At 33.7% G+C, this 25196-nt stretch overlaps 2 protein-coding genes across 21 annotated transcripts; one reads left to right on the top strand and one right to left on the bottom strand.

Moving 5' to 3' along the window:
* Window positions 1–1846: 1846 nt before the first annotated feature.
* On the top strand, window positions 1847–12942 carry LOC108223724 (uncharacterized). Of its 20 annotated transcripts, none has more exons than XR_010292542.1 (11): window positions 1863–2345; window positions 3881–4064; window positions 5049–5172; window positions 5435–5561; window positions 5864–5943; window positions 6024–6116; window positions 6197–6300; window positions 7717–7788; window positions 8219–8367; window positions 8595–8720; window positions 12496–12942. XR_010292542.1 is itself a non-coding variant. In XM_064094749.1 (8 exons), the coding sequence occupies exons 4-7, from the start codon at window positions 5488–5490 to the stop codon at window positions 6259–6261; spliced, it is 312 nt and encodes a 103-aa protein (XP_063950819.1). In that variant the 5' UTR covers window positions 1861–2345; window positions 3881–4064; window positions 5049–5172; window positions 5435–5487; the 3' UTR covers window positions 6262–6300; window positions 8595–10274. The 20 variants fall into 20 exon arrangements, 1 of the variants encoding a protein (XP_063950819.1); XR_010292540.1 differs by lacking the exon at window positions 12496–12942 and adding an exon at window positions 10548–10707; XR_010292546.1 differs by lacking the exon at window positions 12496–12942 and having other exon boundaries at window positions 1853–2345; window positions 5471–5561; window positions 8595–10274.
* A 2423-nt stretch (window positions 12943–15365) lies between these two features.
* On the bottom strand, window positions 15366–22043 carry LOC108223991 (uncharacterized). Its single transcript, XM_017398502.2, has 13 exons — window positions 21565–22043; window positions 21120–21232; window positions 20957–21013; window positions 19106–19201; window positions 18939–19009; window positions 18135–18177; window positions 17908–17988; window positions 17773–17832; window positions 17599–17649; window positions 17124–17221; window positions 16923–16971; window positions 16655–16699; window positions 15366–16221 (listed from the first exon to the last, which is right to left on the bottom strand). The coding sequence occupies exons 1-13, from the start codon at window positions 21884–21886 to the stop codon at window positions 15739–15741; spliced, it is 1569 nt and encodes a 522-aa protein (XP_017253991.1). The 5' UTR covers window positions 21887–22043; the 3' UTR covers window positions 15366–15738.
* Window positions 22044–25196: the final 3153 nt, after the last annotated feature.

The following is a 25196-nucleotide window of genomic DNA, read 5'->3' as shown; positions in this document are numbered from 1 at the left end:
GTTCAACCCCTTATTTGAGTGATGAAAAAGCAACCCCCTGTATACTCCATGTCATCATCAGCTCATATCTCCTCTTATTTTTCAGTCATTTATTAGTGCAATCTTTCTCTCTCCTTGAGTTGTATATATAGATTTAAAATATAGGGAATCAAATAGGGAACACCGTTGGAGCAAAATAGCTTTTTGATCCCCAATATTTTAGGTATCCATTAATATATAATATTTTAGGGGTTGAAAATAAGGAATTGCATTGGGCTTGCTCTTATTACACGTCCTATATCAGATATATAAGAGGCACCATGTGACAACTCGGATTTTTTGAAATTATTTTATTATTTTTGTTCATGATTATTTGAGGAAAATGAGAATAAAATTCAACATTTTATTCTAGTTTGATAATTTTCAAAAATATTTGTTTAAATTATTTTCCTGGTTGTTGGGGTTATGAGAAAATATATGTCGATCATGTAATTATTTGTTACTAGATTTAATTGAATTATTTGTCTACAGTTATGTCTGTGTGCATTTATTTCTACTTTGATATTATTATATTATTTTATTAAAATTTGTTATCCTTTTAAATGGGGTTTTTTATAAATATACAAAGATAATTTGAAAATTTATTTTAATTGCTCGACAGTGATCATAAATATTTTTAGGAGTTTTTACAATATTAAAAATTTTATTTCTACAAGGACATGATTTTTTAATTAGTTTCTGAACCAACCAACTTCAAAATCTTGTATAAATTTTGAAAATGCTCTACAAATCCCGAAACTTATATTTGATTAGTTTTATAATATTCCGGAATTTTTAAAAATATTTCAGTAGTTGGAGGGAGAAATTTTACTTCAATTTATCTCCGTAAATTAGTTAAAAGCGGGTATAAGGTAATTGATTAATCAGTTTATAAAAACAGATGGCAGCCTGGTGATGTGCCACGTACTGCACACTTCTCCACTCTTCTTGCCACGTACCCATTTCCCCGGAACGCTTCTTTTCTTTTTAAACCAAACCATACATACTCAGTATATCCTACTTAGAGCAGGGTCTGAGGAGGGTAAGATGTATGCAGACCATGCCCCTACCCTTAAAGTAGAGACACTGTTTCCGTGAAGACATCCAGCTTAGTGCACAACAAATAAAAATGTGTGTGATATCATACTAATATAATACCTTAGCCCATGGTCATTTTCACATGAGACTTACTTAAACAGTTCTGTGTGTCGATGATGGGTGATAATGATTTGAAACGGAGATATCAAACTCAATAGAAACCGTCATTGCACACTTTCTTGAATTAACTTGATTTCTTGTGTAATCCATCCATGTCCATTCTTCTTTATTCACGCTCCCAAAGCAACAATCGTCGATACACAAACCGCCACCAATCTGACGGAGCTTATTTCTTTTCTCCCCCCACCCCATGTAATATCATTGTAGATTATGTTGAAACGAATTCAGACACCCCTACCACAAGAATACGGTTGCCATGCCAAAAAAATTTAGAAACTGCGTGAAACCTTACGAAATCCTTCGATAAAACCAACATTCCAGTCAATTACTCATGTTAAATTCCTATGTGTAACTTCTTAGATGAAACAATGTATATGCCACACCATCACCTAAATACTCTTCAGTATCAATGTCATAGCCGATAGCCTTAGGAGCAAGTGCAGCGCGAGCCTGAGTATCTGATGTGGCGTCGAGAGAGAAGCAGTCAGGCCTTGCACATGTGTTGGAATGAAATTAGAAAGTTGGTCAAGGCCCGTCTACTTAGGCTTGGCCAACTCTTGTCTGTTGATTGCTTTTTTATTTTTTAATTATATTTTATCTTTCCTCAATTAACTTGGCTAAGCAGAACGTACACAAAACTAAAAGCTGGGATTTGCATTGGAATAATATGATCAACTTTTTTGTTGAGCTCGCGGCTGGTCATGTGGCACACAAAATACAGAATTTGGCGGAGGACTTAGTTTATGCGCTGCACATGCTGTTAGGCCTGCTAGTACTGTCCCATAATTGCTGTTAGGCCTGCTAGTACTGTCCCATAATTCCTGTAAAGTAAATCACCTAATTCAGAGGCTCAATTCCTATCTACGCAAAGCTTGTGAACCATAAAATCTTCAATGTTATTGCAAAACCCCAACCCCCGTCTCTCTTATTTACTCTCAATCTCACATCGCTCTCTCACTCCCGCACATCAGTCTCGTTCCCGTCGAGAGCACCTCAGACGCCGCCTTCATCCCGGTCGCCCGTCCTCTGTGTTTTCCGACGAGCCGGAGCCGCCGCCTTCCTTTCCCGGAAACTGATTTCTCCCTACTCGTGCTGTGTATATGGAGTGGGTACACCTCCAGTTTCTTTTCATTAAAATCAGTATATATGAATATATATACACACACACACACACACACACACACACACACACACACACACACACACATGTGCGTATATATGTTGTGTCTTGTTTATAAGAAATTGAAATGATTTCAAATGCTAAATTAGATAATTGAGTTTGAATCAGATTATATATATGTATATAATCGTGTGGTGATTAGTTGCGAAGAGAATTGATTTTAAGGATTAAATTAGTTAATTTTGTGATTAAAAGTAAATTGGGCGGTATTGGCAGTGACTCGACTTAGATACTTCAATATATGTATGTGTTTATGTGAATTAGGGAAGTCTAATTGAAGTCTAGTCTTGGACATTTGTTGAAGAGGAAATGTATGCAAGGTTTGTGTGGTATTAAACTGAATAATTTAGTACGGCTTATTTGTTTGGGATACTTGAATTAACAAGAGTATATGACCGGGGTATCAAACTTTTTGATTTGAGAATATATGTACAAGTATGATGATAGTTTATATGGTTTTGGAAGGATATTTTAAGAGTTTAAATAGTGGATTAAAGATTTAGAATTATACATAATCAAGTCAAGTTTTTAGACTGTTCCTGGGCTGTTTTTGAAGCACAGTTCTGGGATCATTGAGTCAAGTTTTATGTTTAATATTTATGTGATAATATTCTCCTTGATGTCTAGTTTATGTGCGCGAAAGAATCGAATCGATTCGATTAGCGAGCTAGGAGATATGACAGTTTTAGTATGGTATGCGCAGAGTACAAAACTGCTTCGCTTTTCGACTTTCTAAACTAAAGTTTAATTACTTAAACTTTGATTTTCAAGCCAAAACTTATTTTCTATCTACTTAGGGAGTTTAGGGAGGTCTTGTAAAAATTTCAAGTGAAAAACTTATATTTTTGATTTATTAAAAATGTTTAAATGTCGGTATTGCAAACTTGTGAAATTTCTGTTTTGATGTCACAAAGAGAATTGTTTTTGCAAGTTTAAATCTATGAGTTGGGTTGAAATTTCCGTGACCTCTGCGTATAAAGATATCTAAGAAATATTTTGTTAAAAAGTTGAATTATTGACTTATGATTTAGCATATGATTTCAGAGTTTGCTAATTATTTAAATTTAGTCAATGAGTAATGGTTGATGTTATTTGATTGGTTTATTGAGTTGGATTGAGTTGATTACTTGTTGAATAGTATAGGAAAACAGGTGGATAGTCCGATAAACAAAGGAGGTGTTGCCGAATTTTCGTTTGAAATTAAGTGTATTTTGTCTATTAGTAGATATTTGACAGTTAATAACATGATATTATAGTTGGATTGAAATATGTTTTGGTTATTTCCTGATTATGTTGCTATATATCTGATTGATCCAATGTGTATATATTGTTATGTGGACACCAATATATATATTTTTGTGTACAAATATATGGGTATGCGAAGGGTAGATGTTTCAGAGTAGTCACGCGGAGTAGTTGTCTTCGTCTAATCCAATGCTGAAGTATTATTATACCATCATGTAGAATCGATCAAGACATGTATATCAAAGATGATCAGAAGCAACCGAAGGGTGTTGTGAGACGAGTCAAGAATCATTCGAGAAAGCAAAGTTATGCTGTAAATATAGTATTGCTAGAAGTTAACTGAAAGAAAGATTGTGCAGTATATAGTAGTAACAGAAACTCAAGCTAGGAGCCGGAGGATAAGGCAAGTTTTCATATCCCTCTTCAATATTATAAGAGCCAGTTCCTTTATTTCTTGATGAGTTAGTTTCTGGTTTAGTTCATTCAATCCCTTGACGATTTAGAGAAGTTATTTATTCGATCGCGTTCTTGAATTGATTTCACAATATAAGCCCGATCTTCTGTCCTTTTGCGTATATGATGTTGAAATATGAAACTTGATTGCTAGTCAGCTTTATTGTATTCCATTTGAACCCTACTTCAAAGTTTTGCATTGTAGTTAAAGTATCGACAAAGCTAGTTTTGAAATGTTTTAAGAAATGAAAAGGATAAGATTTGAAAATAGAAAAGAATGGTGTAAATTGAGAACTGGTTTTGGAAAAGAAATGAATGTCTTTTGAAAGTTAAGTTGAGTGATAATGTATTCTGAATATGATTGGATGCGTAAGAGGCCGAGTGACGCCAGTCCAGCGTAATTATAAGATGGCGTAAGAGGCTAGTATTACTAGTGACTAGTCCAGCGTAAAAAGCCAAAGAGTTGGCTAATTGGGTGCCCTAATTGATGTCCAGAGGACTTTATGTCCGGTACGGGGACTTTACGTGGCTGATCACTCGTATTGTCCTGAAACGTCGAGTAAAAGTCCAATAAGATTAATATGTTCATGAAAATGGTGTTCTGATGAAAGAATGTTTAAATAAAATGAAATGTATTTGAAAAATTCTGTAAATGATATTTGGAGTTTTGAAAAGAATAGTTACTTGTGTTCAATTTATAGTGACTTTTCTATTTAAGCAGTTTTGATTTAATTTGATTGCTCATTTGCGATGATTACTATTGATGTCGAGTTGTATATTCCAGAAATCTTGAGCTATTGTTATTCCTGATTTATTTAAATATTGATTCTAAGTCAATTGCCTGATTAATTTCAATTATATATCCTGTGGTTTTCACATATATACTTGCTGAGCATTGTTGCTCACTCTTGCTATTGTCTTCTAACCATTTCAGATAAGGGTAAAGATGGTTCGCCTGTTTAGGCTAAGCGTAAGAGTAAGGCTAGGCGAGGATCGCAAGTGATTAAAGTCAACCTTAGTCAGGAAGAATATCCAGGATGAAGTCTTTGAGACTAGTGGTAATTGGAGTTGTCTAAATTTGATTAAGTTGTAAAAAAATAATATAGATTTGTTATATTGGTTATTGTCTATACTTCTTATCGAGGTTTAGCTGATAATGTAGTTTAAGTTGTAATGAGATTTGATGGTTTGGTTTTTGATTTCAATATTATAGCCTGTATGCGATCCTGTTTTCCGGGGTGGAATTGATTTTAATTCAAATCATTCTTTAAAATATCCTTGTTTTGAAATACTTGTTTTTATTTTCTTCCAAAAATACAGGTTTTTAAATTGTTTTTTTTGTGGCACCAAATCCAGACCCCCGGATTTGAGGGATGTCACGACCATACCTGCTGTCAAACTGCGCTCTCCATTTCTCGCACTCTTCGTTCTTTATCAATTCATTAAGGTATATGTGTTTATCCGTTTTTGTTTGACTAATAGATCTATTCCTTATTTATATTGTCTTGAGTGTTCATTAGGATTTCTGTTGATTTCATGTCCAAGGAATTTGAGAAAGATTTGTGTAGTGAATTAGTGATACAAAACTGGGGATTAGTTTTTGAACATCTCTTTTAACTCTTCGTGTTTTTTCTGAACATTTCTAGCCCGGATCAATACCATACTTTTAATTATTTTCGCTTTCATTTCCAAGCATATGGATACATCAGGTTTTGTTCAGTGTTTAACTCATTTCATTTTATACTGTAGGATGTACATCAGATATTATTGTTCCAGGGGTCGTAAGCGAGTTCCTCTGGGACCTGTGCCACCGATTTCTAAACAAAATGGTAATGTATGACAAGGATCTGAGTGATGTTTTTATCTGCTTCTTTTTCGGATGCTTATATGTGTTTGTTTTTTTTGTTAGTAGAGAAACGTCAATATGTTCATCCAACTGAATTTGATGTGCAATACAGAGCTACTGATACTGAAAATTCCAATCCCAACATTATGATATCAGGTTCCGCACGTAAACCTCTTCTTATGTTATGCACGGAGCAGCTTATTGTGTATTCAACTTCTGCATTGTGCTTTTTTCAGGTTCCTCGAGGACAAAAAGACCAGCATCACATACCTCTCTTTCCACTTGTGTCCTGTCGATGTGAATTTGCCGGCTGTTGGATGTGACAACTGCTCACCTTCAGGTAGTTTGATTTTTTCTGCACATGGAAGGTTTTACGATAGCTATTATTGTATGCATTGTCATGTATGGAATTTGAGAGTGCGATTATACATCAAGGCGGAAAGTCTGAATCTGTTCCTTCATTTTCAATTGCATGGACGTGACCGTCCTATAAAACTTCTATAGCCTAGAGTTTGTAGTCTGCCTGGAACAAGTAAAATTATATATCATAAGATGCTATGCTGCTGTTACTATAACTTCCTCCCAATACTTCTTCTGTAATTTAGTATGTACAAGCACTGGAATCATGTAAAACTACTCCAGTGCTGGAATCTGTTGAGAAACATAGCTTACAAGATTTAAGTGGTCAGAGCTAATTTATTATTTCAAAGCTTATGTATGAGCAACTGTTATGTACCTAAGCATTTAAAATTTAACACGTTACAGGCAAGGTGCTCCACATATTTCAGATTAATTTCTTATTATAAAGACAATTCTAGATGTACTCAGGTCATACAATCTAAATAAAACAAAGTCATTTGTCATAAAGGAAGCCAGAGGCTAAGCTATCGCAAAATATAACCTTAAGCATAACCAATATAATACATGGGGTTCTTTTTTATGGGGACTAGAATAATTTCATGTTTTGAGAATGGAGTTTATATGAAATACTAATTTTCGAGATAATTGAATTATATAAGTGTTTTTGTTTTTGATAATTCATTTGAGATATAAATTTATTTTTTTGGCGAATCATGTACAAGAGAATGATGGTGTGAGAAGTGATTATTATTGCTATAAATGAAAAAAAATTATGTTGATATTATTTATATTACAGAAAATAACGAATAGATTGCAGAGTGTCAGATAAGTATAGCTTCAGCAAAGAAGCTTATACAAACCATAACGATACTGGGAAACTGAACAAGCCAATATTATGTGCATTATCACAGTACTTGTGAGTAAATTTAAATTATATAAACAAATCTATTTAGTAGGTAGGGAATTTCAGTTGCACAATCCATCAGTAAACTCATCACAACAGACTTTCATATCCTTTTGCCATCCAGCCAACGGCTATATAATTCTAAGGCCTCTTTTGGCTTATCTGCCGCAACAGTATGACCAGCTCCCTGCAAAATATGACGTTATAAAGATATATCAAAGTACAGGCTAGATGAAGAATTTGGTTCTTGAGTTTTTCTGTCGATAAACAAATCAGGCTGCTTAGGCTTAGGCAGCTCAATGTTACTACTCAGCGTCATAATTACAAATAAGATATAAGATATATTTAAAATTATGATATAAAATATAAGATATAATTGTTTAAGATGTATTAATTTAAAACTATGATAGAAAAATAAGATATAATTGTTTAAAACTCATGTATAATTATGTTTTCTGCGCACTTGGTAATTTGTTTGGTTTCCCCTCACAGGTAATAGCTACCAAAGCCCCTTGGGTCGAGAGTACTGGAGCAGAGGGCAGCTCTAAATGATAATCGACCTAGGTAGATAGTAGAGTGGCTATGTTAATTATTAATTAGTAATTACATACAAAACTTGATTATAAAAAAATAAAAACCGGAACATATGTTAATTATTAAAATTTTCTTATCTTTAGAGAATAGTGATCAATATGATGGAGATGAGCAGGGTACATATTTGATAACTGTCAAATTACATTTAATACCACGATATTGTTTTAAACGTCTGCCTCTATTTTACAAAAATATTACTTATATTTTTTCTTTGAGCTGATGATAGAGGATATTATGTGAATAATGATGTCAGTTGTACAAAAATATCTAAACCTAGTTCTGTCTTACTCTACCAGTGAGGTTTTAAATTGATCAATCAAGATATTTTCATTGTATTATACAACACAGTGGCTTTGAATTTCGATGACAAATTAAGTGGTCTGATGAAAACTTTAATCAGGAGTTTTCAGGTGTCAAAGTGATCTTATCCAATCAATATCTCATTCAGAAACATTTTTTTCAACAACCCTTCTTTATATGGTGGTGTCAGGACAATGGAATAGTTGGTATTTTTGTAGTATTCCAAGCAGATGATTGTATTTATGACAGGTATGTGCTAACATTCAACATGGAGGCTAACGTTTATTAATAAATATTGATTTAAATGATGAAAGTATATTACTGTGATTGAAACTTAAATCTTAATTCTAACTGGACTTTGGCTGATAAAATTCTGTGGGTAATGAGAAAATTGCTATATTCTGCACTGGCAAAATGCTATCATCCATATCATAGAACTTCTGATTATACATTCAAAATCCATTCTTTTTCTACAGGACACAAATACAGTCTCCACAACTATTATAATAGAGGACTGCCTGAGCTTTGTCTATGTTGTGACGCCACTAATTCTAGCTTGAGTCATCCTCACGACGGGATATATCCATAAATAAACAAAAATAGTAAGTACATCCCTGCATCAGTGCCTTCTTTGCTTGACATGTTTCCAGGACTCTTTACTAACATTAAATTACCATGTCATTGTAATAGGAGAAGATTTTTTTTTTTTTTTTTGACTAAAACGAGGAATCGTTTTATTGATATAAAATCAGAATACTACTTTTAACAAAAATTATTAAATCACAATACTACTTTTAACAAAAATTGTTAAAACAAATCTCTATACATCCTCTAGTTTTATTGTGCTGCGATCAATCCATATTCTTGCAATCAGATGAGACTAGAAATCCTTTTGGGGGCAAAGTGGTCATGAAAGTACACTGGGTCTCAAGCTGGTAATTCTTAACTTTCCATGATTGCTCAATCGAGTGGCGAATAACATTGGACCGGATATGTAGAAGAAAGAATACAAGACGATTGTTGTTGATGTAATATGGATACTTTGTTCCTAAATACAGATTATCTTTAGATAAAGATAATTTCAATGAAAGCAACTCACCTGGATTAAGACGAAGATGATTGATGTTACGAGACCCCATCGTCATATTAAAAGTAGAAAGACTTGCATCAATGTCTGTGTTTAACTCATTTTTGTTGTCAGGGTTCGAGATATTCAGGAAGATGGTGATATTATAGGAAAGTCTCGATAAGCGCATTTCAAATTTATTATGTGTAACACTTGCCACTTGAAATTGGGGTGAAGTGGAATGATGGTCTGATTGACTATTTATAATATAAACAGTCGTAGATACTGAAAGCAGATAGTTACGACTGTTTATATTATAAATAGTCAATCAGACCATCATTCCACTTCACCCCAATTTCAAGTGGCAAGTGTTACACATAATAAATTTGAAATGCGTTTATCGAGACTTTCCTATAATATCACCATCTTCCTGAATATCTCGAACCCTAACAACAAAAATGAGTTAAACACAGACATTGATGTAAGTCTTTCTACTTTTAATATGACGATGGGATCTCGTAACATCGATCATCTTCATCTAAATCCCGGTGAGTCGCTTTCGGTGAAATTATCTTTATCTAAAGATAATTTGTATTTAGGAACAAAGTATCCATATTACATCAACAACAATCGTCTTGTATTCTTTCTTCTACATATCCGGTCCAATGTTATTCGCCACTCGATTGAGCAATCATGGAAAGTTAAGAATTACCAGCAGGAGACCCAGTGTACTTTCATGACCACTTTGCCCCCAAAAGGATTTCTAGTCTCATCTGATTGCAAGAATATGGATTGATCGCCACATAATAAAACCGGAGGATGTATAGAGATTTGATTTAATATTTTTTGTTAAAAGTAGTATTGTGATTTAATAATTTTTGTTAAAAGTAGTATTCTGATTTTATATCAATAAAACGATCCCTCGTTTTAGTCAAAAAAAAAATAATCTTCTCCTATTACAATGACTTGGTAATTTAATGTTAGTTAAATTTTGTGAATTCAAGCTCAAAGTATAATAATTATGTTTCGTACCACTCTGAAAAACTTATCATATCGTGTAATAAATAGTTGTATTAGTTTATGAATTTAATCCAAAACGTGTAAGAACTAAAAATACATTACAATGCGTATTTATTAACTGTCTTCTAAAACACAATCAATTATTAAAATAACATTACCCGTGTGCAAAGCACGGGCAAGATTGCTAGTAATTTCATATTCTTATATCTCTTTTTCTCTCAGCGCGACTCTCTCTTAAATTTCATAGCCGACAAGACTTTTAAAAAGTTTTATCGATAAAAAATCTCAAACTCTTTTATTTATTTTATTTGATTTGTTTTTTTTTGATAATCTTCTTTTTCAGGGAAGAATTTCTATCATTTGATTATGTTTGGTTTATTTTCTTGATATTCATCATCGGAGCTTCGGATTTATCTTTTTTCTGAATCAAGCGGAGTTTATCGGATTTGAGACTTAATAATCTATATTATGGTTTATCAAAATTTAAGTTTTTTATATTTTCATCTGTTTTCGGTTTAGTTTTATTTCGGTTTTCGACTTTTCTTATAAGGTTGTTTTTCCTTTTGATGAAAGGTTTGTTTTTGCTTCTTATTATAAGTGGAGTCTGATTTAATGGTGCAATTTTGTATGAAATCGGAGTTTTCTCGATGGCTCAAATGATATCTCCATCATAACATGATGAAGTGGGTGCCAGGGGTGATCACGGTCTCGTTTAAACCGCAAAATCTGCATAAATCAATCCGATATTAATCTGATCCAAACTGAAATCGGAATAAGGTTTATGATTTTGGTTCGACTAACTTAAAAAACCGTGGTCTGTGGGTTGGTTTCGGTTTTATATTAAACCAACCCGTTATAAAATCGAGCCGCATATATACACACACACACAGACATATACACACACACACACACACATATATATATATATATGTATGTATGTATATATGTATGTACAAAATATTTTATCTATATAAATATGGGTTTGTCTTGTGTGTGCCCATGAGCACATGTTAAGCATGAAATTTTATATGTTTGAGCCATTTTGATTTATACTTGGTGGGTTGACCGACTGTACCACTTTGCCCAAGTTGTTATGCTGTTTAGAACTTTTACTCTTTTTTATGAGGCAACTGCATTTTTACTTATTTTTATTCCTTCTGAACTATTGTTGAAGCAGTTTTCAATTTAATTTTGGCACTACTCTTCAATTGATTCAAGTTTATGCATTTTTTAGACTAAAATTTGTATTTTAATTTAACTATGTGAAATTGTGCACTTAATGGAGACAAAATGATAATACTTTATTTTCAATTATTATTCATGAATCCTCATTTCCAATTTTAGCCTTAGTCATAAACCGATTAATCCGTTTAATCGAACCATCAAAAACTGCACCGCTTGGTCCGGGTTAGTTGATTTTCGGGTCATGCATTGGTTTGAAATTTTAAAAAAATTGATAACGCATGGTTTGGTACCAATTCTACCTCTAATCCGGACCAAACCGATCCACCTCTAGGTACTTGTATTTGTATATACATTATTTTCAAAATATCATTTTACTATTTTTCTCTTTTTGTGTCGGGATCTTTTATCTTTTCGTGAGAATAGGGCATTACAATTCACTGTATATTCCAATCAAAATTAGTGTCATTGGTGTAGTGGAGTATGTCTTTTTATTATTAAATTAATACTTTTATTAAAAATAAAAATATGTTTTATGCTTAAATAACTTCAAAATTAATTTTAAAGACAATCTTTAAATATCTCAAACCCACTTATCTAAGAACAAATAAAATACTCCCTCCGTCTCTTAATACTTTTCCTGTTTGCCTTGGACACGTTTGCCAACGCACATTTTTTATCGTTAATATCTTTAATTTCATATTAATATTAAATATAATTTTTTTTTTTTGTATTAAAATATTTATAAATACGAATCCAACAAGATCACTCATGATTATATTTGGTCTTATAGATTAAGCGTAAATTAGTAATTTGTCTCGTGTTATGAACAGTGCCGACATATGAAACAGGAAAAGAATAAAGAAACGGAGGGAGTATATTTTAAATAAATATGTAAACATTTATCCTTTACAAGAAGGCATGCCTTATTATCCAAATATTTAACCTATCTTATTATATTAGTTACTTTTTTATTTAATCAACTGTATTACATTATGTTTATTGTTAGATTTATTTGTAAATAAAATATATTGATTAATATGAGTATTCAATATATCTACACGGGTCCGGTTGATTGCTTGTAATTCAACTTCACATCACAAACACAGGTGTTTCGGGAGCTGTAACTTCAAACCCTATGCAACTCAACTCACATTCAAGTGAAATGTCTTCACATGCTCACATACTTGGGTTAATTATGGTATCCCAATGTACCTTCAAATTCCTAGTGAATCAATCACTGGTTCCTCTGGAACAAATAATCGACAACGCCAAACCTAAAGGTGTATCATCCTTAATGGATGTTGAAGTTGTGAAAATGTTACCAATGCTCTGCTCCAACACCCCCCACAATCAAGGGGATGCCTCTCCATTCACTTTGGTGCATTTGTTGATTCTGTGAAATCAACGTCAAATAATCAAATCTTCTTGTGATTCCCTCACAGACTCACCTTTATGGCAAATCATCCACAAATCAGGTTCGAAGATTTATATGCTACAATTGATGTTGAAACTGAGGGAAAAGGCCCCATTTTTCCAAGTGAAGTGATCCCTAATCTAGCTTCTTTTTCCAATTACTACATGTCAACAATGAAGGTGCAGGACCATCCAATCTCTTTCATCCACTGACTAACACTCAATTAAATGAACATCCATGGAGAATATAGACCAACTGGATGCATTAATATAGCATAACATCCGGTCTTCCCGGTGTTAAATTCAGCCTATAATTTCAAAATATAACAAAATTGTTCAAAGTATTCGGAGAAGATAGATAATGTAATCGAGGACCATGACAAAATAAACTACTGGCTCTATAAACCTTTTAAGACCAATGTAAATGAAACAACCACCTTCATTGAAGAACGCCTCAATGGTCACCACTCACCACATCAAGGGACCTCACACCTTCCAAAAGTGTATGATGTTGCGAAGAAGGTTTATAAAGCACTATTCAGAACTGAAAAAAAATGGCGATGAAATACTCTCTTTCAGAAGGGCCTTCAACCAAGAACAAGTGAAAACCAACAAATCTTTTCCATAAAGCCACGGACAAATTCTCCAAATTTATAATTAATGCTGAGGTGAAGAAACATGAAAAAAAAAAAACCTTTGCAGCTGTATATGACCAGGTGCTCAAAATCGATTTTGTACAATTTATACCAAGCGAAATTTAAATCAACTCACGTCTACACTCTTTCACCTCATCTAAATGCAGTTGCATTCTCCCCTCTACTCAAATCTAAAATCAACAACCTCTACACTCTCCTGACGCTACATATATGGAAGCTCGTGTTCTACATGATTTGAAAAATACTCAAGCTCAACTTTAGTCACAAGTCAATACAATTCAAGCCAATGTAGTAGTCACTCAAACAAGTTGAGTTAATAGACTCCTAGAATGCATTTCAAATGAAGAACACTTGTCCAACTAGGTGCTATCATGACTGCTCTTAATATTCTAGTACTAGACTCTCAGGCCATTTGAGAACCCAAGTGCCTTCAAACCTAACCTACTTCTTCTAAGCTTCATAACAAGCCTAAGAGGTGAAAGGCACAGAGCAATCACATAAGCAACAGCTCAAGCCTAATAAATGAAACCAACTGCTCGGCAAGGAGAATCGCAAAGAATAAGGATTTATTAGTGAGGAAACTTTCTACGTTGTATTATCAATCTATAATTTTAAGTAGTAATGTTCAATTGAATATATTAGATAGAATTTTTAGTTTGTACCAAGTTGAATGAACTATCAATCTATAATTTTAAGTAGTAATGTTCAATTGAATATATTAGATAGGTTTTTTAATTTGTACCAAGTTGTATGAGTTCATACGCATTGACAATATTATATCAACAGATGATCTACAAATCTTAAGCAGATGTCGGTAAAATAGTCCACTTAACCTATAACACATGCAAAAGTATATATGACAAATGATAAATAAGTCAGAGTCGCATAGTTCTCATAAATAAAATGGAGGTCAATGAATAAACTAAACTATAAATCAACATGTGAAGTATTAACAAAATCTCAAAGAATGATCTCACAAGACTATGAACTGATGTGGGATGTCTTATCAATTAATAACTTAACTAAATATCAAATGATAGCAACAAGTCACTGGATAATGACTTGGATAAAAAGGCAAACTAACATATTACTTTTCTGCATAATTATATACTAATATCATAGATAATATTCCTTACAATTATCTACTCTCAACTAAACTTCAGATCTCAACTAAAATCTGGTCCTTGGAATTATCTACTCTTCAGGTCTCAACTAAAACTTTGGGTCTAACTTACTCTTCACAAATCATATCCCATGAACATATCCAATTATTTTCAGAACTCGTTGCACTGGCAGTCTTCCTTTTTGCTAATATTATTATGTTGTCATATTAACGAAAGTATCCTGGAAGATTCAGCATTTAAGAGATCTGCAAATGATAAAACACAGCATACGGGATCCAAAGTCCACAAATAGCTTATTACTCTTCACTCTTCAGAACGAATTGTAAACCGAAATTTCTCCTTACCCCTCAGTTTGTGGCTAGGCCGTGCAAAAATGCTCTAGCTAATAGCCAAGCCTTTACAAATTTGTTTCCCACTATCTATTCAACCAGTACATCCTACCTCCACAAATTGCTACGATTTGTTGCTCAACAGAAATTTTCACAAACCTATATATTTAGGCATCATGCAATCACAAATTCTTCCACTGGAATAGGGAAGATCATACATCGCAAAGTGAATATCTTACCTATCATTTAAGCATGCACTGATACAAACACCCTCACAGCTTGAACTGTTCACTATATTCCAATGAGGAAGAGGTAAGGTAAAACAGAAGACAGACCTACTGACATAACCATTAAATCCATATTCTGTTTATGACAGTTCCAAACAGTAAAAAAAGCTTCCATTCAGGAAAAAGAGGAAGAGAAGCATCAGCGACGTGCTGGTTCTGTCATAATATTAAAAAAAAATGCATATATTGCTATTGAAAAATATGATAATCTTTTAATACAAATAGGTGATGAAAAGCACATACCACGTTCAACTGCACATATGAATGTCAAAAAGTAGAAAACTTCAAATTTGCAGCTGGTGCAGCAAGTCATTACTACATTTGACATTTTGCTCAACTAAACTTGAATCAGCAGTGAATTTAATGGATGATGCAGGCCCCATGTACACCGTGCGGACATCCTAGGTAAATGATATTTTTAGGACTAGCAATTTCCATATAACTTACAATGTCCTCCAATGACAACAAAAGCCCGCAAAGCTACCAAGCAAGAGGCAAAGCAGCAGAAAGCTTGAAAAATAAACTATACTGGTGAAAAGATCAACATGTACGGCTCCAATCTCCACCATTACTGTTCCTCTCACCACTATTACGTAAATGCCTCCAACGCTTCTTCTTAACACTCTTCTCTTTTCTTGAGGCACTTCCTTCATATAACATCAACTCTACGTCATTTTCTTTAAACTTCTTGCCAAGCTTTTTCACCTTAGAGGACTTCCTCTTCTTTCCAGATGACTGCATACTACCATTCTCAGAAACCCCACTCCCTCGGGGAAGTGGTTCTTCTTCATTACCTAATTGCCAATTGAAAGCTAGACCCTCCTGGTCATTATCATCTGGCTGCAACTGATCCCCTGCCCCAGGGAGCAATTTATTTAATGTAACCTCCACATTTCCTTTTCGTTCTAATAGTACTGCATCTGGTCTGATTATGGTGCCGAGAATGCTCTTGTTGGGCCCAAGAGCCAAGATGGTTTTTGAGTTCGTTAATGTCGAGAAGGCCATCGCAAAGGCAGATCTTACCTGCATGTCAAAACGTAAAAAGTTCGGTATATTATTGTTGGACCTGTAAAATTTCAACTAGTTTCTAATCTCGATCACACAAGAGAGATGGGTATGAATGTAAGTGCTACACTCAAAAATAGCATAAAATAGTGAGAGTGTTCTCAGAACAGGACACTTCACTAGTAGCAAACCCATATTAGAAAAACAAGGCAACCAATCAGAACTGTCCCAAAACTTCAGTCATGACACACCAACCTTAATTATAAAGAACAAGAGTAACAAACTGTCAGGACATCACTTAATTACACATCTATAAACATCTTTTCCTTGAAAGTATCGGAGAACCAGTCCTTTTCGTATTTTCATTCTAAGAGGTGTATATTGGTATTCAAGGAAAAAACAATTCTTAACATATCATTCCAAGAATAGAATGATGCTAGTAGATACTGACCTGGAAATAGTTGAAGGAGTTCTTCCCTATATCATTCTCTGGTGCCTATCACAAAAGCAGTATCGCATGTCAATATTACTGAGCCATAACCTTATGCAGGTCGAGGGTAGCAATTTCTTAGCTGTAATCATACTAGACGTAAGCAAAATCTTTGATAGAGGTAGCTAAAACTACATGTTTGGCCCATTAGGGATTTAATAAAAAGCTGACTAAGATGGCAAGAACTTGAACAAATTGCAAAGACAAAAAAAAAACTTGTGGAAGCAACCTGTGGGTCTTCAATGGATATAAGAGATGACCGTCCTTCATTTAAAAACCTGGTCAACAATAATACATAAGCTGAAATCAAATTTCAACTATAGTCAAATATTACTCCAAATACACAATAGTATCAATTATTCATATACACAGTGTCACTGTGACACAACTTAACTAAATAGCACACGGGGGACAGATAAAAATATTTTACCCTTTGTTACTCTTGAAGAAAAATACTTCTGCCCCATTGCAGGATATACCAACATCAGAAATGTTCAATTTGCGTCCGTATATGTCAAAAAAGCTCACCTATCTCAGAAAAAGAATAGATAAGGAAACAGGTAGAAGTTCAATATAGTTCAATGTAGACCTAACTAATTAATTCAGCCTCACTAATATATTACGCCACACAAAATCCATCCCTAAAGTTGTTAAAATATTAGAAGGAAAATTTCGATTAAAATAGAAAAAAAAGAAACAGAGAAGCAATGGTTTGATTACATGTCAACATATGCTATTCAAGCACAGCGTTACGGGAAGAGATTCATTTGAAAGACTACATGATGCAAGTAGAGGCGTTACTGAACATGTCTACATAAATTACAGTATTTTTTTTCCTAATAACAAGCCTATTCAAACAAAACAAACTCTAAAAAAATATGTGAGATGGAGGTTCCAGCACATACCAAAAGGACTCCCAAATTATGTTCAGGCAACGCATGGAAATCGTTGACACTCTGTATACAAAATTCATTAGCAAACAAATTATTAGGGATTGAGTGGAAAAGAAGAAAGAAGATTGCTATTGCGTAAGCTTACACACACACACACACGTGTTTTCGAAATTATAATTCAAATACCCGCAGCATTGCTATAAGCATCGCAAGAAGAGCGTAGGAGCCAATTCCACCAGAGTAAACCTGCAGAAGGTATAAAGTACTAATAAAGTTGGCAAATGAGTTTAAAGGTATTAGCAGAAACAATTGAAAACACACCTCATTCAGCTCTCTCTGTTGTAAAAAAACTTTAAGGATCAAACATAATGGCCTTAATGGTGGCCACTTGGATATAGCACCCTGCAAGGAGGCACCAAATTGATACATATACATTGCTCAGAACAAGATGGTTCATAATTTTTTATTTAAGTTACAATGAACTGCAAGCTATTCTCTTAAGACCATATTCATGCAAGGCAGCATACAGATGAACTATCACAACCAACCTGTATAAACTCAGCAGCTTTTGGTCCATTATGAACATCAAAACTGTTAACAAGAGATAAACTCATTAGAACCAAAATAAAACAAAGGAATTATCACTATTAAGCAAGGAGCCTAGTCAGAGATATGCAAGTAGAACTGAACCCCCTGGAGGATGAAACTTGAAGATTCATTGGGCTGTAGGCCAGTACTTTCCTTAGATACTAATAGTTGCAAGTTATCAAGAAAAAGGTAACAGACAAAAAATTAAAGCTCATTGTTGGAAATATCTGGTCAGCTACTGACGATAAAAATTCAATTTCGAGCAAGAACTTGTAATTACTAACAATTCATATCAGATTCAAGTTCTATTAACAAAAAGTCTCACACTTTACTTGAGGAATATGTGCAACAACTTTACAACATGCATCCGTGCAATCCACATAATAGAACAAGTCTTTCAGAAAAGAGATACCACTTAATCAAACAATAACAGAGGTAAATCTGTGACTTTTAAATAACTCTAAAAAAGCTAGTTTAGTATCCCGAGTTACAAACAAAAATGTTTCTCAATCATGCAACTTTAGAAGATGTTCATGATCACACATGAAAATGACAGATAATGGATTCTTTGATGAAATGCAAGATAAGGACTGTACAAACTAATAACAATAGAAGACCATTTCAATATCAATCAAGATGATGATCACGGAACAAGAATTCATGAACCTAGATGCCTGGGTACAATATTAAAATCATCATCAAAAAGTAATATATAATTTTATTAATCAACTTCAATCAGTGTGAGATAATTGTGGAAAGAAGACCTTATGTCAAAAGAAATTCCACTCCGTTTTTCCACAAATTTAATTATTGGCACTCGGGCCTTGGCAATTACCTGACAATCATAAAAAGATAAACATTTACAAAAGCAACAACACACACTAAATAGTGACTAAATTAAATTGTGACAATATTAATATAACAGAAATACCTGTATTTTCTTTGCTACACCTTGTTGTGACAGGGCTTTGGAGAGAGCCATTAATCCCAACTGAGGACTTCTAATATCTGATCCCATAATTACTACCTAAATTTGTTGAGAAATTAAGAGTTCAATCTTGTTCAATTATATAAAAGGGATATAGAATATTTTAGCAACAGCAACAAGCACATATAAGCCTTAATCATATTCAGGTGTATAGAAAACATGGGAGTATATTACAGTTTATTCAAGATAAAAAGCTTGAAAAATAAAATTAAATCAAGTATACAGCACAGATTTATTATGTCGCCATAAGAAAAGTTGTTCAACGTATAGCATAATCTTGCTAGCTATATATAAAGAGTTCTCTTAAGGTGTTTGGGAAACTCTAACAGCTATTTATAGATAGATTCCACAACAAGAAGCTTGAATATAACAAATACAGAGTACAACATCAATATATTAATGACCCCACATGTGTACAAAGTTGCTCGATGTATCTAAATATAATTCTATAGTGAGAGAAAGGGAGGGAGAGTGGAGAGATTGTGTGTGTGTGTGTGTGTGAGAGAGAGAGAGAGAGAGAGAGAGAGAGATGGGGTAAATTGGAAATAATAACTTTAAGGAATTACTACAATTTTCACTCAAGTTCGGTAACATAAAGTCTTGGTGCAATTGAACATGCTGGCCCCTATTTTATAAGCATTATATAATAATATAGAATATATATATATACACTATGAGACTATGACATGACTATCTACATGAAATTACTAAAGTAATTCATTTGTGCCTAATTGCTGCTATCACTAATTATCACCAAAAAAAACATTCAACGAGTACAATAGGCAGCCTAGGGCCTAGGCTATATCAAATCTAATTTGATTGTACAGAATTATATTTACAAAGTGTTAGAATCTAAATAGCATACACTAATAAAGGATAAATAATATATATCACGAGAAAACTGAATATAAAGATTAAAGATTCATTAACATTTCAATGTGAAAGCTGCACATCCTATCAAAAAAACTGTTTTGTCCAATATACAAGTATATAATTGTCCAATGATGCTTTTTACTTTTTCTTCCAAGAGCCAACAGGGATGGTTATGATAATTCACTGTGGTAGTTATAGGGTGGTTGCGGTAGTTGGAATTGTGAGAAACATGGAAGCTGCCCTCACAGGTAATTTACCTTACTATTCAACAGATAAGCTACTAAATAACGTACATTCATTGTAGTATAAGCAGTATTTAGTGTATAAACAATACTTCTCTATATATAGTAGGACATACTTAGGTCGATAACATAGTTAACAGGAAACAGGGATTTGATAATCAAGAAAGGTAATAACCAATGAAGCAACATGCAAGAAAAAGGATTAAACCAAGACCCGAGGGACTAGCACAAGAACACGAAAGATGCTGTTATTTGTGCTCGCAACCAAGCAGCTAGGGCTAGCAATCATTTGCAGTTAGAGCTCTACTTCATCAATTGCCAGCAAAATTAGAAAAATTAAGGCTCCATCTCCATCTAGATAGATCTATGAAAGAGACCGAGTCCTGCTATATGTAGTATGTGCAATCAGGTTTTGAACCTAACCAAAATTTGGCTAGGCTTAAAAGAATAAGCGGCCACAAAATCAAAAGGACAACTTTGCCTTCATCAAAAGACTAAATAGTCTAAGTTAAATAAATGAGCCAACTGGCGCTAAATACGAAATGGCATCCATGACTGGAGAACTGATTGTAGTAACACTGGACATCATTACTTGTCATTGGATTCATTTACAAAGAGAATGCACACAACTTTTTCAATGAAGTGAATAAATAAAAGAGATCAAGGATGCAATAATTACATCAATATCGCTACTTGGAAGATAAAGCCCAGTCTTGAAAGACCCAAAAACTTCGACCTGCATGTAGCAAATTTAATTACACCCATCACTATATACATATCTTAAAAATTTAGTAAAACCTGGCAAAAAGAAAGGGAGACAGCGTTGGAACAGCGACACGCACCTCACAACTGGGCCAAATATATTTAACAACATCAAATACAGATTTCACAGCAGCACTACGTGATGCTTCCTCCTCAGGTGTCGGCGACAAGAATTCGCAAAAATCTAGTATCTCTGAAAAACTCACAATTATCAGTTGAGCAAACAGACATCCACATTCCACATTACAACATTTTACTTAAAAAACACCAATGTACAGGGTAGAATTCAATAAAATATTTTCAAATTCTCAGTAGCAGTGTTATCCAAGGGAAAGACAACAAAGCACGAAACTCTCTCGGGTCCTAAACAAGGCATGCCTCTTCGAACAAGCTAGGCACGGTGTCTACTAGAGTTGAACCTCCTCAATATAGTAATAATTAATAACTATTTTCACCTCGGTCCCAATGTGAGGAAACAGACAATTAATAACAGAAAATAAGAAAGAGGGAAAAGCAGCTAACAACCTTGATGGAGCTGAAGCATGGGGCTTTTAAACCGAGAACTGGACCGAAACCAATTCCCCTCGAGCGTGCGTTCCGGTTCACGAGATTGAGCCGGCGTCACAACAGGCTCAACCGGGGGAGAAGCAGCGCGGTCATCATCACCAACATCGAGAGAGAAGTAATCAGTCGTAGATGTTTTGGAATCGAGGGAGGGTACGATTGAGTCTAGAGATATTTCGTTGCGAAACACGGCGTAGCCTTCCGACGACGGCGGCGGCGGTGAGGCGGTGGAGAGGGGGGTTAGGGTTTCGTATAAGAAGCTGCTGCTTTCGTCGATTGACATTGATGCACAGCCAAGACAACACACAATTCAATTCAATACAATTAGCGATGGCCTTGTGTTTTATTCTTTTAGCTAGGGTTCTACCAATGCTATACCGCCTAAACCTTTTTTTTACCCTTTCTCGTCGCTATGGAATTTTGTCCGGGTGTCTAATACTGTCCATTTTTTCAAATTTTATTGTCTTTTATCAAATAACTAGTCGAGAAGCCGCGCGTTGCGGCGGTCTATAAAAATTATATTAATGATTCAATATTAATATTTGTAGAATAAAATAATTTTGTTGTTGTCTATTAAAAGTATATTAATATATTAATATTTGAAAATTAATATTTGTAGGATTCAATAAATTTTTATTATAAAAATCTTGATGTAATACCAATACTAATATATAAAATTGCAAATTTGGACTATAATTCATTATGAAAAAAATGAAAATAAATTTATACACATAATTAACAATTTATAGCATGACGAATCTTAATTTTATTTATTTTTTTTAAAAGTGATCATGTTCTTCCATTGTCACCTTCCTCCAATTTTTTGGATCGATTGTGCACAAATGCATCTAACTTAAATTTGTGAGATAGCGGTCCATAACTACCACCATTCCTTGTAACAACTTTTATTTTTTAATACTGTATAAACAAACTTTACTTAAAAGTTTCTTGAACGGTGCAAATAGATAATGCATGAATAATTTTTTCTTTTATATAAAATAAATCATATAAAAATTAACAACAGATGAACAAAACAAATATTATAAATGAATAACCAACAAACATAAATCACTAATAGTTAATTTATTGCTATCAACCATCAATATCATGTCAAGATTATATTCTTTTCTCGTGTTGGATATGTCGACTCCAATATAGCGATTTATAACTACCTTTGCTTGAAACAACCATTAGTTTTTTAGTATTGTATAAACAGCATTCATTTATCGTTGCAGAAGAACGACACCTCCGAGTTAGAAATCGAGCAAGAGAACTATCACCAAAGAGAGGTGGGGTTGTAGTATTGAGAGAGTGGATGTTGTGTTTAGATGATCCAAAACTCTACGATCTATAAGGGTATTTATAGGTGCAGAAAGACTTGTGTGCTACTCTTTCCCATAATTAAATAATCTGAAACAAAATCAGATTAAAACTTTCAAGCTACTATATTCCATAAATAATTTGTATTTCTCATAATTAAATAATCTGAAACAAAATCAGATTTGTCTTTTCCATAATTAAATAATCTGAAACAAAATCAGATTAAAACTTTCAACCTACTATATTCCATAAATAATTTGAAACAAAATCAGATTCTAAAACTTGCTTCTAATATACCCGAAATTAAAAAATGTAATTCTAATTTTTGATAATTTTCATCCAAAAATTCCGGAAAATTAGAAAAATAAAACGGAGCGATATGAGAGGCGCCACCTACACGCCCCTCGCTTCTCCTTTATATAAGTATATTGATTTCTAATCAATTGTAGAATATTATTTTAATAAAAATTTCCAGACAATTCGCATTTATGATTTTAAAGAGCATTACATCTTATAAAACCAACATTCTTGGTTTTAAATTTTGATTTATAAAATTTACAATAATATTTGTTCAGCCATTTTCAATATATAATTGAGATTTAAATTATACAAATAATGAACATATATTAAAATTATAAGATATTTGATACGTGTTTCTTGTTGCCCGAGATTTAGACAATGGTACATTGCGGAAAATTACTGTTGTTATGAACTTTATTACAAAGCTGATAATCGACACAACCAATACTCAAAACCGCTCTTATTGATTTAGAAAAACTGTTACAAACTCTCCCAAAGAACTACGTTCTTAAGAGCTACTAGGTTATAATGATATCTCGTGTGTTATACATACATTTTTATAACCTAATACTGTATTTATATACTACACAGCTACGTCTATCAATTACAAGATATTCTCTATCAATAGTTTCTGTTGTCATGCATTTCATGTAAAATAGAATATCTTCCTACAAACTAGCTCTTCAGTATTAATCTTCTGTTGTTTCCTAATGTGTTCAGTCTTCAGATACTGATGCTACAGGATACTGATCATGTAGAAAATAAAAAACCTGAACATTTAAATAAAATTCATTAAAATACATCCCGGAAAAAAACACAGATAATTAGAATACAACAACTAATCACCATATCCTCGGCATCGTGAACTACATCTTGTGTGCCCTTCTTGTCCGCATTGCCCACAAACTATCACTTTTCGAGGATTGTTGTCCATTTCTGTACGAATACGTGAGATTTGACCCTTTTGTCCTCGTTTATTTTTTTCCTCTCTGTGACTTCATCAGCAATCAGAATCCCGTACATCTCCCAATTGTTTGCTAGCGGAAATGTCCAATATGCTTGATTAGGGATGTGGTTAAATTCTTACTTCCACATTTCAGAAAGCGTTGATAGATAACGATATTGATTCATTGTAGTGCTTCCAGTCTAGGTTGCAAGTCAAACAACCCGCCACAATATGTGAACATGGAAAATGATATCGGCCTCATTTTCCACAAGAGCAAAAACCTCTACACAAATCCACATTGTGTTTGTTGTCGCCTTTCTAAGATCCATTCTTGGTTCTATATTGTGCAAAAATGATTTCGAAGACACCTCTTTGTTCATTGTAGGGAATAACCGTATGTGCAGATGCTTTTTGCTCGATAACTCCCTTGATTTTTAACAAAAAAAATTGACCGTTTTGAAGGTCATCCAGAGTTCGAGTCCTTTTCTTAGCAATTAACTTCACAAATCGATAATATATGTACCCCACCATTGCTGTGAATTGAGCGGAACGTAAAAGTCCATTGAAACTTTCAATCATGTTTGTTGTTGCTTGACCATAACGATAACCTCCATCATGAGATATAGTCCACATGTCTAATGGAATCTTTCGCTACCATCTTTCTGCATATATTCGAAGGTGGTATAGAACCAAGACCAATTAATAGTTGATTCTTCATAAACTAAGCCATGTGCAATGGGATACTATGGATTATTTGAATCAGATCCCATTGCAATTAATAGCTTCCCATTTTTTTTCCTTTTAAAAAGGTGTCGTCAATGCTAATAACAGGTCGGGCATGTTGTCAGCTGTCAATAATTGGCTTGGATGGCCACCACACACATTGACACACAGATGTGTTGGGTTTGATAACATCAGCTTTAGCATCTATTAGAGTAATGATTAAAATGCATTATAGCACTAAGAAATGTCAGAAGTTTATTATAAAAAGTCATCCAATCACCATAAACATCTGAGATTGCCTTTT

The sequence above is a fragment of the Daucus carota genome, chromosome 5, assembly GCF_001625215.2.
Source record: "Daucus carota subsp. sativus chromosome 5, DH1 v3.0, whole genome shotgun sequence".
Classification (NCBI taxonomy): domain Eukaryota; kingdom Viridiplantae; phylum Streptophyta; class Magnoliopsida; order Apiales; family Apiaceae; genus Daucus; species Daucus carota.
The sequence above is the reverse complement of the archived record's forward strand: the minus strand, read 5'-3'. Positions and strand labels throughout refer to the sequence as shown.